The 13,979-nt window shown below is 41.7% G+C and overlaps 1 protein-coding gene across 2 annotated transcripts in view; it reads right to left on the bottom strand.

Moving 5' to 3' along the window:
• LOC120051203 (WW domain-containing adapter protein with coiled-coil-like) overlaps positions 1-13,979 on the bottom strand; it is a 60,103-nt gene that overhangs the window by 19,940 nt on the left and 26,184 nt on the right. For both annotated transcript variants that reach the window (XM_038997939.1, XM_038997940.1), the window contains exon 7: positions 12,190-12,432. In XM_038997939.1, the coding sequence (XP_038853867.1) occupies positions 12,190-12,432 (243 nt within the window). The remainder of the gene's footprint in view (positions 1-12,189; positions 12,433-13,979) is intronic.

The raw sequence follows: 13,979 nt of genomic DNA, 5'->3' as shown, positions 1-13,979 counted from the left end.
GTCGTTTCATTTGAACTAAGACTACAGCAGCCAACCAGAGCTGTGTTCTGTTCCATGCTTCCCACACCTGTTGGCAGATCTCAAGTGATGTTGCAAGTAGCTTCGCTCATTAGCGGGGGGGAAATTAACAGCGATGAAGAAAATGCAGTCCCGGAAACCCAAGAACAAATACTGCCAAAGGAGGATGCTACTTACCTAGTGACATTGAGCAGTGTGAGGCAGTGTGCTTGTACTGTCGCAAAACTATAGCAACCACTCCAGGAAACACAAGCAACTTAACCTACCATTTGAAACACAGGCATGTAATACAGCATGACGAATGCATGACGAAGAAAAATGAGGCAGAGGCCAACAAGCGTCATGACAAGAGCAAAGCCCAGGCAACAATCCATTATGGAATCGTTTGCACACACACACACACACCTCCCTATGCAACACATGCATTTAGCTACACCCGCAATAACATCTGCTAAATATATGTGACTAATAACAATTGATAATTTGATTTGAACACATTCTGACTGAAGGAATGAATGAAATAAGATGCCATAACGTACCACATTGCAAAAGACATGGCCTCAATTTAAACAATTGAACAGCGGGTTCAAGAAGATGGTTCACACTCTGGACAAGAAATACAAAATGCCATGTACAAGAAATATCATGCCAAAATAACATTGGAGCTGAAAACGGTGTACTATTTCGTGACAACAACTGGAGCCCTACATGTAATTGACACTGCACTACATCGATGCCGATTAGAAGCTGCGCAGCCGGTGTTTGCAGACGACCACACTGGGGAGATAATAGCCCAGGCCAGGGGCTGCAAGACTCGTTAGAAGCCTGGGGATCAGCCAAAGGAAAAGCATCAAACGTTGTGAAAGCCACCAACCGAAATGGATGAACGAGGTTGCTGTGTTTTGGCCATCGACTTCCCCACGCGATCGGTATGTATTGTAATCAAGTTAAATAAAATCGGGTAAAAAGTTACAGGCCTACATTTTGATTGTATTTGGAGCAAATATGCTGCAACTACCAAACACCAATATACTGACAGACTTGAACTTGGTTCGAAATATTACATTCAAAATCAGAATTAAGAAATCAATGCATAACTAAATGAATGTTTAAAATACAGGGCTCTTTCTGTAGCAGCGTTAAATTAATCTTATAAATCATATGATGGATCACCTGGTAACTTAGGCTAATATGGCAATTTATTTGACATTGTCTAAAAAGGGAATTAATGGAGAGTACCTGTAGTCTTGCTAACACCAGCCTTTACATCATTGCAGCTCGCTGTGTAGTCACGTGAGGCGCAAGTCAGCCAGGCTAGAGTAACTGTGCACCTCAACCCAAAAAATAGATTGTAATTTATCAATTACAATATAGGTTTTTGTCCATGACGCCAGCTTTAGCCCGCTCCTCATTAGCCGACTGTCACTTGGTTCCATCAGACACACCTGTTCCATACTGAAACTCCACCAGAAAGTAATATTAGAAAGGATTTTCCCGCACTTATCTTTTGTAATGATTCATCCACTGTTGCAATAATGGCGCCAATGTAAAGGGCTGCCGTGCTTCAAGCTCTTAAGAAACTTTGCAGTATTTACATTATTTGCCCAGGAAATCAGAGTGGCGGTAACTCAACAGCAATACGACTTCCCCGAACCGGATCCTTTGTTCGTATCACCCAGGGCAATTGAACTGATGCCAGAGGCTGTTCCAAAACTCCGCAGGCGGAATAAAGGCACTCGGAGCTGACTTTTAGTCCGACTCAGGAGGCGCACACACCACCCACCGCTTCCGAGTAGATTACTCGCTAATGTTCCTTCTGTGGATAATAAAGTTTATGAGCTCAGGTCAAGGATTTCCTTCCAGAGAGTAATCAGGGAATGTAACATACTCTGTTTCACAGAAACATGGCTCTGAGGATAGTCCGTTCGGCCCGTTGGTTGAATAGGACATGTTGTACCCACTGTGAATATTAAAACCTATTATAACTTGTTATGGATAGGGGGCAGCATTTTCACGTTTGGATGAAAAGCATGCCCAGAGTAAACTGCCTGCTACTCAGTCCCAGTTGCTAATATATGCATATTATTAATAGATTTGGATAGAAAACACTGAAGTTTCTAAAACTGTTTGAACGATGTCTGAGTATAACAGAACTCATATGGCAGGCAAAAACCTGAGAAAGAAAATCCACCCAGGAAGTGGGAAATCTGTTTGTAGTTTTTCAAGTCATTGCCTATCGAATATACAGTGTCTATTGGGTCAGATTGCACTACCTAAGGCTTCCACTAGATGTCAACAGTCTTTAGAACCTTGTTTGATGCTTCTACTGTGAAGGAGGGGGGAATGGGAGCTGAATGAGTGAGGTCTGCCAGAGTGGCATGAGCTGACCACGCGCGTTCACATAAGAGTTAGCTTGCGCTCCATTGCATTTCTACAGACAAAGGAATTCTCCGGTTGGAACATTATTGAAGATTTATGATAAAAACATCCTAAAGATTGATTCTATACTTCGTTTGACATGTTTCTACAAACTGTAATAGGACTTTGTCTGAACTTTTGCCTGGACTTGCCCGCGCCTCGCGAGTTTGGATTTTGGAACTAAACGCGAACAAAAAGGAGTTATTTGGACATAAATGGACTTTATCAAACAAATCAAACAATTATTGTGGAACTTGGATTCCTGGGAATGCATTCTGATGAAGATCAAAGGTAAGTGAATATTTATAATGCTATTTCTGGCTTCTGTTGACTCCACAACATGGCGGATATCTGTATGGCTTGGTTTTGTGTCTGAGCGCTGTACTCAGATTATTGCATGGTGTGCTTTTTCCGTAAAGCTTTTTTGAAATCTGACACAGCGGTTGCATTAAGGAGAAGTGGATCTAAAATTCCATGCATAACAGTTGTATCTTTTAGCAATGTTTATTATGAGTATTTCTGTAAATTGATGTGGCTCTCTGCAAAATCACCGGATGTTTTGGAACTACTGAACATAACGCTCCAATGTAAACAGAATTTTGGATATAAATATGAACTTTACCGAACAAAACATATACATGTATTGTGTAACATGAAGTCCTATGAGTGTCATCTGATGAAGATCAAAGGTTAGTGATTAACTTTATTTCAGCTTTTTGTGACTCCTCTCTTTGGCTGGAAAAATGGCTGTGTTTTTCTGTGAGTTTGCTCTGACCTAACATAATCGTTTGGTGTGCGTTCGTCGTAAAGCCTTTTTGAAATCGGACACTGTGGCTGGATTTACAACAAGTGTATCTTTAAAATGGTGTAAAATACTTGTATGTTTGAGGAATTTTAATTATGGGATTTCTGTTGTTTTGAATTTGGCGCCCTGCTGTTTCACTCGCTGTTGACGCTAGCGTCCCACATACCCTAGTGAGGTTAAGGGCTTGTAAGTAAAAATGTCACTAAAGTCTACACCTGTTGAATTCTGTGCATGTGACAAATACAATTTGATTTGACATTCGGGCTGACCTCATTAAGTTGCATGGTCGATAGGCTGTTGGTTGGCCCAAAAATGTTTGGAGGTCGAGCTGTGGAAAATAAATTATTTTTAAATTATGGCACCTGTCTGAGAGGACTAAACCATTGGAAGCCGCAGGGATGGCACGCCAGTATTACATTTACCTCAAATTCCCATAATTCCTCATCTAAAAATGTTTGGTTATGGTAATTCCTGTTAATGCATTCAATAGATTATCATTACTAGTCTTTGTAGGAGTGGACACGTTTGCAGAGTGCACAACCTAGGCTTCACTTGTGAGAATGTTTTGGTTTATTTCATTACATTGTTAATTTATTCATTGTCTTTTGTTTGGAGCGCTGCTATCAATCTTGAGTAAGGACATGCACCTGCTTAAACATAGAAGTAGGCCTAGGCTACCTGGCCTGTGCACAAATGTAGGCGTATAAATGTCCCCATTTGATTGTCTTAACTTCTTTGGGATAGGGGGCGCTATTTTCACTTTGGGGAAAAATCGTGCACAATTTAAACGGCCTCGTACTCTATTCTAGATCGTACAATATGCATATTATTATTACTATTGGATAAAAAACACTCAAGTTTCTAAAACCGTTTGAATTATATTTGTGAGTAAAACAGAACTCATTTTGCAGCAAACTTCCTGTCAGGAAGTGAAAAACCTGAAATCGAGGCTCTGTTCCAGGGACTTCCTATTCATTTGCTTGAAATCTATGGATATACATGCACTTCATACGCCTTCCACTAGATGTCAACAGGCAGTGGGAGGTGGAATGGGGTGTCTAGCTTGATCTGATGTCGAACAAGAGCTCTTGGAATGACGTGACCCCAAATTTCCTTTGTTCAGCAAGGCGCGGGAAGGAACCCTGGATTGCCTTCTGAAAAGCTTTCGGTATAGACGGCTAATATCTCCGGCTTTGATTTTATTTGATACATGTGATAATATCATCGTAAAGTATGTTTTTTCAATATAGTTTTATCAGATTATTGAACGTTTATCGGGAGTTTTGGCGTTTTCCGTTCTCTGCGTTTGGTGAAGAAGGACAACTTCGCGCCACTTGGCTAGCTTTGGTTGCTAATTCGACAGGAGAAGAAGACATTCTAAAACCAAACAACGATTTATTCTGGACAAAGGACTCCTTGTACAAGATTCTGATGGAAGCTCAGCAAAAGTAGGAACCATTTATGATGTTATTTCGTATTTCTGTGGAAAATGTTTCGTACTATTTTCCGCCCTCATTGCAGGCGCTGTCTCGCTATAACGTAAGCTGTATGTCGTACTAAAGTTATTTTTAGAATTCTAACACGGCAATTGCATTAAGAACTAGTGTATCTTTCATTTGCTGTACAACATGTATTTTTTTGTAAAGTTAATGATGAGTTCTTTGATTAGATTAGGTGAGTCAGAAATATATCCGGATAATTTTGTGCAGTTTGGCTACGTATTCACATTGTAAAACCACGATTTGTACCGCTAAATATGCACATTTTCGAACAAAACATATGTATTGTGTAACATGATGTTATAGGACTGTCATCTGATAAAGTTTGTCAAGGTTAGTGAATAATTTTATATCTTTTGCTGTTTTTTTGCGATCGCTACCTTTGCGGTGAATGAATGCGGTTGTGTGGTTGGCTATTGTAGTACGCTAATATGCTATATTGTGTTTTCGCTGTAAAACACTTTTTAAAAAAAATCGGAAATATTGGCTGGATTCACAAGATGTTTATCTTTCATTTGCTGTACACCATGTATTTTTCATAAATGTTATGATGAGTATTTAGGTATTTCACATTGCTCTCTGTAGTTATTCTTGCTGCTTCGGTGCCATTTGTGATTGTAGCTGCAATGTAAAACTATGATTTATACCTGAAATATGCACATTTTTCGAACAAAACATATGCTATACAATAAATATGTTATCAGACTGTCATCTGATGAAGTTGTTTCTTGGTTAGTGACTAATTATCTCTCTATTTGGGGGTTTTGTGCAAGCTACCTGTGCTGTGAAAGAAATGTCTGTGCTTTTTTGTATTTGGTGGTGAGCTAACATAAATATACGTGGTGTTTATTTTTTTGTTGCTGTATTGGACTTGTTAATGTGTGAAAGTTAAATATTTCCCAAAAATATTTTTTGAATTTCGCGCGCTGCCTTTTCAGTGGAATGTGGGGGGGGGGGGGGGGGGTTCCGCTACTCACTGTGGAGCTACTCAAATGGAGAAAAAAAATCTCCCTCAAACAGCAAGTAAACAAAGTCTGTTTTTACATCCATTGAGAATGAGGAACTGTTGTCAAAGTAGCCCGTTTGTAAAATCTTTCCAGTGCTCTCCCTTTCAATAACCACTAAGCATGAACGTGGGGGGGGGGGGGTGGCATGCTCCGATCCGGTGGAAACATCATAAAACAGGCTTACCTGATTACTTATCCCTTGTGCAAATAGCCTACAGCTGGGTCTGTCTGTCCAGAGCGCATTGAGGGCCCAGAATAATTTATACAATGGTTGCAAGTTTGCTAGAGAAAGCTTCAGGCAGGACCAAGTTAATAGTTGATACAACGTTTCAAGTTCCTTGCAGATAGTCCATGCGTAGCCAATGTGATTTATAGAATATTTATTTTAAATCAGGATATTTCCTACCTACAATGTTTTTATTTGTTTGCTTTATGTAGAGGGGGGCTCAGGAACAATTGTTTTTTTCTGGTTAGCATATATTGATCTCTGGCACCCTCTAGTAATTTGTGTCTTCATTTTTAAATGGCAGTTCCTAAAGCATCAGAAAAGCTCAGTAGACTGCATATATAGTTGATTTTATTCAAACATGGGGTGTCTATGGAAAAATACACAGCTTAAAATTTCAAATGTGTATTTTTCCATATAGAGACACCCTGTTAAAGCCCTTAAATGAGCTCTGGACAGACAGACGACTCTCGGTGGACCAAGATTGTTTTTAGTCGGGGACAGCCCTACAGGAAATCACCCAACCCTATAACAAACAGCAGTATTCGGTTTAGATTCCAGGTCAATTTATAGTGGCTTGCTAACAGAAAAGCCATTTTAGATTTAATTAAGACCCTTAAGTGGAGCACCAGTGACTAAGAGATTTCTCTAGGTTTAGGTGTGTAGCACTGAGTGAGGGAAACCAGCCCTGGAAGAGACCAGAGCATCAGCAGGAAAACACTGTCTGGCCAAAAGTAGTACATCACTCCTAAGGCCGAGGAAGTCAAAACACACATGCTAAACCAAACAGGCTTTACTCAACAGTAGCCTGGTCCCAGATCTGTTTGTGCGGTCGTGCTAACTCCTATGGTCGTTGTCATGTCATAGAGGAGTAGGCAAGACCGCGCAAACTGATCTGGGACCAGGCTAACTATAGACCATCTTCAATGACTCAGAGGCTTACTGGTGCAACAGACCACAGACATATACAAGCCCCCCTTTGTACCTCACTATTGTTGTCACGATACCATCATTTTGATTCCGATACCCATACCAGGTTTAGTATCACGATACTCGATACCATTGGATAAAAAGGCGTATTAGCCAAAGTTACAGAATGGCACTTGATCCAGACAGATCTTTTGAGTTCAATATCATTATATTTTAATTGTTTTGTCAATTTTTCAGAGAACGCTATGTATGCATTCATTAATACATTTGCTTTTACCAAACTACATAACAGTAATAATTTATTTGAATGGTAAATCTCTGTTGATAAACTTGGTAAATCAAGATGTAGCCAAGGCCAATTCACAATACAGACTTGATTCCATCAAGTGGAGTATGAGCATACATTGAATTATTGAGCTTGTATTGGCTGATTTCATGGGGCTACATCTATTTGCCTTCCATTTGGGACTTATTTTATTGTACTTAACATGCATAGAAGAAGCACTCTTTTTTTTATAACAGCGTGTGCTGTCTGTTTAAGACCTAATGACTCATTCTCACACACACACCCCCCAGAGAAACAGCACAGATGTGAGGCAAGGGAGACGAAGTGAACGAATAACGTTTTTGGCAGTGATTGAAAATCAGCATATTTTGCATTATGGTTTGCATATAATCACAAACAAAGTACTAGGGGAGTGAATGGATGTTAGCTTCAGCTGTAAGCTAGCAAGGAAAATTAGCCTACAAAGCTGGAAGCTACTGGTATCTTCTTGCATTGTGTTCTAGCCTGTAATGGACTCTTTTGCGAACAGTAATTAACAGTTGCAACATTTCTACATCCTGTGTTGCATTATTCAAGTGTGTTAACTTCTGTGCAGCATGAGTGGGGATAACATGATGCAGCCCAGATTCCCAGTGAGTGAAGTGGTTCCTCAGGACAGGCTAGAGCTAGCAATGAGTAAGTGTAGCAGGCACGGTGCACTCGCACTATAAGGGGACATCGGCTGTGCTGATAGACAGACGATCTCTCAATTAGTAGACGACGTGAAACATGACAGAAGTACAGAAAGTTTCATGTCCTAGTATAGAAACGAACTAAAATTGCAGTATACCGTGCAACACTACATCAATATGCGATTTCACGTGTGTTTTTTTTTTTTAGAGAGTGCTCCTCAAAACATAAAGAGCATCTCATAGTTATGCAATGTTTCTAACAAATCTGAAATGGTCACGGCTCAGAATACAATTCGAAACCCGAAGGCACGCATGCTTGAAGACAAGTAATAAAAGCATTACGATGGCTTTGAGTATCTTATGTTGGCTTCAAGTAAAGATATTGCATTCTGGGCCAGGCTCAGGGATCATAAAGCAGTCAGACAGGATGACACGCTCGCCCCAGACAGCCAGTGCCAGCCATGTTCTTTTCTGCATGGCCAGTCATCGGTGCATATAGAAGCAGGATTGGGCTGCTGCAGAGCCCCGATCTGTGTGACAGAGGGCCCCGCAGAGCACATTTGCTCTGGAGCACTTAAGCACCAGGCATGACACGCCAGACAGGGTCAGCCTCCAACCAACCAGACCCTGACTAATAGTAGCATTAGAACACAGGGCGGCAGGTAGCCTAGCGGTTAAGAGCATTGAGCCAGTAACCGAAAGGTTGCGGTTTTGAAACCAAGCCGACTGGGAGAAAAATTTGACGATGAGCCCTTAAGCAAGTCGCTCTGGATAAGAGCATCTGCTATCTTTTGTAAACATGATACAAACTCCACCAAGAGAGAGGAAAGAGACCGGAGACGGAAAGATTGTGTCAGATCGTGGAATGCGCATTCAAATAAAAAAATTCCTTGACAAATTTTTAGATGGTCTGCAAAAATGTACTTATTTCTTGCACACTGTAAAAATCAGTGTGGACCAAACTGACACGCTCTCCCCAATACTTATTGTTTCTGCAGTGAGTATTCACCCTCTTTAGAGAATGATGCATTATATATCTGCAGAAAAACATTGACCTCAAAAAGCAGTATGCAAATCAGGGAGACAAATGAACGGCTCTTTCACCGTTGAGGAGATGGGAAACATTGCCCATGCTACTTCAAATGGGCCGGACGGTGCATTCTGGGCGATTCTGAGTGAATGGGAGTCTGTTGAGCATTCTCTCAAAAACCCAACATTAGCACGAATTTCAACAAGAAATACAAATATTTTCAGAGATGTGAGAATTAACTTGCTATCTGTAATATTGTATAGCTTTGGAATCTTGACAATACGTACTGAGGAAAATAGGCACGTTTCAACATATATACCGACTTTGAGAAGGGATTGCGTGACGAGTAGCTTAGCAACTGTGTGACGCTGCATGACAACGTGAACGTGATTGGTCGACAGTGCTGGGTCGGGCGTTACATTGACAGCGTCATAGCATTTTGGTGCACCAGAACTACCTTCATTTCCAATGAAACGCAGCATTTTCCTTGCAGCATTGAGTAGCAGAGACAGTTGCAGTGCGTTCTGTGGGGTGCATACGTTGTATTTATCGAACGTACGCGTCAAACTATGCGTAGATAGCTTGACAGAAATGGTACAAGGTGAATGTTGAACTTTTGTGGCACACATATCCAGATGATTCTGCGTACCATTTTGCACAATGACGCCATAGGTATGATGGAGACATTCTACGTTCCTCCATTCACTGGATTCCCATCTACTTTCTATAACATCTCAGGCAACAGCACCATGCAATGCACCCTGGACTAAAGAGGCAGACAAATAGGAAAAATGGGCTAGACTCCGTTAAATTACACATTCCTCAAGGTAGGAATGTCGCAAAATATGATAAATGGCTCAATCGAGATCAGACATCCTGGAGTTGTGACATCAGCCAGCATTGAAATCTGACATGTACGATATCTGAAAGTCGTATTCCTATTAAAATTCCAGTGTAGTGAGAGCTACTTTACCACAGTTCTAAGTCATACAGGCCGGATGTAACTCAGCTTGAACGCCAATAACTCAGATACACGTGAAAACATGAAATGACCCAGAGATCATTAGATGCACAAAACAATAACACTCAAAATGGGTGAACATTTCCTTTAATGCAGACATGGCTGTCACTGATTATTATATATATTGTTTTAAATGCAAATGTAATGATATTGAACTCAAGACGCCAAACGACTGAAGTAAGAAGTAGCTGAGTTTATCTGTCAGAATCAAGTGCCATTCTGTGACTTTGGCTAATATGCCTTGGTATCGAGTATCCTGATACTAAAATTGGTATCGAAGTCAAAATTCTGGTATCATGACAACATTACCACAGTCAGGCACCACTACCAATATGGAAGACCTCAGAAAAGGCCGCTCTCACTCCTATGTTGGACAACCTGTGCGTATATGCATACACAGGTAACCTGTTAGTCAAGTGTACATACAGTTGAAGTCGGAAGTTTACATACAAGTTAATGACTCCAACCTAAGTGTTTTTCAACTACTCCACAAATTTCTTGTTAAACTATAGTATTGGCAAGTCAGTTAGGACATCTACTTTGTGCATGACAAGTCATTTTTCCAACAATTGTTTACAGACAGATTATTTCACTTATAGTTGACTGTGCCTTTAAACAGCTTGGAAAATTCCCGAAAATTATGTCATGGCTTTGGAAGCTTCTGATAGGCTAACTGACATCATTTGAGTCAATTGGAGGTGTACCTGTGGATGTATTTCAAGGCCTACCTTCAAACTCAGTGCCTCTTGGGAAAAGCAAAGAAATCAGCCTAGAAAAAAAATGGGACCTCCACAAGTCTGGTTCATCCTTGGGAGCAATTACCAAACGCCTGAAGGTACCACGTTCATCTGTACAAACAATAGTAAACAAGTATAAACATCATGGGACCACGCAGCCGTCATACTGCTGAGGAAGGAGACTCGTTCTGTCTCCTTGAGGTGAACGTACGTTGGTGCGAAAAGCGCAAATCAATCCCAGAACAGCAAAAGACCTTGTGAAGATGCTGGAGGAAACATGTACAAAAGTATCTATATCCACAGTCAAACGAGTCCTATATCGACATAACCTGAAAAGCCGCTAAGCAAGGAAGAAGCCACTGCTCCAAAACCGCCATAAGAAAGCCAGACTACGGTTTGCAACTGCATATAGGGACAAAGCTCGTACTTTTTGGAGAAATGTTCTCTGGTCTGATGAAACAAAAATAGAACTGTTTTGCCATAATGACCATCGTTATGTTTGGAGGAAAAAGGGGGAGGCTTGCAAGCCGAAGAACACCATCCCAACCGTAAGCACGGGGTGGCAGCATCATGTTGTGGGGTGCTTTGCTGCAGGGGGGACTGGTGCACTTCAGAAAATAGATGGCATCATCAGGAAGGAAAATTGTGTGGCTATATTGAAGCAAAATCTCAAGACATCAGTCAGGAAGTTAAAGCTTGGTTGCAAATGGGTCTTCCAAATGGATAATGACCCCAAGCATACTTCCAAAGTTGTGGCAAAATGGCTTAAGGACAACAAAGTCAAGGTATTGGAGTGGCCATCACAAAGCCCTGACCTCAATCCCATAGAAAATGTGTGAGCAGAACTGAAAAAGCGTGTGCGAGCAACGAGGCCTACAAACCTGACTCAGTTACACCAGCTCTGTCAGGAGGAATGGGCCAAAATTCACCCAACCTATTGTGGAAGGCTACCCGAAACGTTTGACCCAAGTTTAAACAATTTAAAGGCAATGCTACCAAATACACAAAATTTGTATGTAAACTTCTGACCCACTGGGAATGTGATGAAAGAAAAAGCTGAAATAAATCACTCTACTATTATTCTGACATTTCACATTCTTAAAATAAAGTGGTGATCCTAACTGACCTAAGACAGGGAATTTTTAATAGAATTAAATGCCAGGAATTGTGGAAAAACTGAGTTTAAATGTATTTGTTTAAGGTGTATGTAAACTTCCGACTTCAACTGTACCTGCCTAGTACCTGTGTAGTGTCCTCAGAGGGCAGTAAAAGAAAGGTTGAAAGACTACTGGTCTGAGTCACCATCATGACCAAAACAAACACTCCAATCTTAATTTGCTTCAGAAGCATTCAGTACCCTCTATTGTGTGTGTGTCTGAGCTATTACAGTGTTGTGGATAGAAGGGTAAGAGAATACTGGGTCTAAGAGATAACAGATGGCGCTGACCCATAATTTGCTGGCTACGAAAGCATTTACCACCATAACCCTCACATGTAAGACTCGTCAGAGGACATGGTGTGTGCGCACGTGACTCTCTTACCCTCGTTGATCTTGGCCATGTCGACGCTGGCGTTGTTAAGCTGTAGGGCGGTCTGAAGTGCTGGGAGAAGCTGTCTGAGCAGTGAGGGGTCCTGGAGCAGGGGGGTATGGACGGGGGACTGCAGGACCGGGGACACGGGCACCGTGGTGGAGGCCGAAGAGGAACCGGGGGTAACCGATGTGGGGTTCAGGCCCGAGCCTGAGGAGGACGCCAATGCTGGCTGCTTCTCCGCCTGGGCCGATTCTGTGGAGGGAGGGAGGGAGGAGAGGAGGAAGGGGAAGGAGTGAGGGAGGCAGCTTTGTCAGATCTCAAATGTGAAAAGCATTGGCACATCTGATTCTTCACGATTTTTTTTGCAGGTGCAGAATAGGAAACGTTGACGAAAGCTTAGCCTAATATACACAGTTAATACTGGCAAGTGCAGTGTACAGGAATGCCTCTGTCTGGGCAACAGACACGTTTATTAAAGACAGGGTCCGCTCCAGTGGAAACTGCCTCAAAAGTGGAATCGCATTTTCAAATGACAACTCAGCAAGTGGGTGTGTCGAGCAAGTGACATTCATATAGTAGGGTCTGAAATTATTGACACTTGATAAAGATGAGCAATAAAGACTGTATAAAATATATTGTATGCTCAATTGGGTAACACTTAACTTGACACCCGGTGTCATAACACATGACATGGTCATAACAGCTGAGAACTTGTCATGACAGATATTTACACCTGTTATGACAGTGCCTTCAGACATTTTCCACATTTTGTTACGTTAGTCTTATTAAAAATTTGATTAAAACATTTCTCAATCTACACACAATATAAAATAAATATTCAGACCCTTTGCTATGAGACTCGAAATTGAGCTCAGCTGCATCCTGTTCCCATTGATCATTGAAGTTTCTTCAACTTGATTGCAGTCCACCTGCAATCCACCTGTGGTCAATTCAATTGATTGGAGATGATTTGCTAAGGCACACACCTATCTAGTTAAAGGTTAAAAAAAAAAAAAAAAAAGTCTGCTCTGTTCATCTTTGCCTCGATCCTGACTGGTCTCCCAGTCCCTTTCGTTAAAAAAACATCCCCACAGCATGATGCTGCCACCACCATGCTTCACCGTAGGGATGGTTCCAGGTTTCCTCCAGATGTGATGCTTGGCATTCAGGCCAAATTTCTTGGTTTCATCAGACCAGAGAATCTTGTTACTCATGGTCTGAGTCCTTCAAGTGCCTTCATGGCAAACTCCAAGGGGGCTGGTGCCTTATACAGAGGAGTGGCTTCCGTCTGGCATCTCTACCATAAAGGCCTGATTGGTGGAGTGCTACAGAGATGGTTGTTCTTCTGGAAGGTTCTCCTGTCTCCGCAGAGGAACTCTAGAGCTCTGTCAGAGCGACCATCAGGTTCTTGGTCACCTCCCTGACCAAGGCCCTTCTCCCCCGATTGCTCAGTTTCGCTGGGAATGCTGCAAAAATGTTTTGATACCTTTCCCCAGATCTGTGCCTCGACACAATCCCGTCTCGGAGCTCTACGGACAAATCCTTCGACCTCATGGCTTGGTTTTTGCTCTGACATGCACTGTCAACTGTGGGACCTTTATATAGGTAAGCCAGTTAAGAAAAAAAATCATATTTACAATGACGGCCTACAGGGGAACAGTGGGTTAACTGCCTTGTTCAGGGGCAGAACAACAGATCAGCTCGGTGATTCGATCCAGCAACCTTTCGGTTACTGGCCCAACGCTCTTACCACTAGGCTACCTGCCTCCCCAGGTAGCCTAGTACAGAGAGATCCTTGA

Source organism: Salvelinus namaycush, chromosome 7 (genome assembly GCF_016432855.1).
Source record: "Salvelinus namaycush isolate Seneca chromosome 7, SaNama_1.0, whole genome shotgun sequence".
Taxonomy (NCBI): Eukaryota; Metazoa; Chordata; class Actinopteri; order Salmoniformes; family Salmonidae; genus Salvelinus; species Salvelinus namaycush.
Note: the sequence above shows the minus strand (reverse complement) of the source record. Positions and strands in the feature narration are given on the sequence as shown.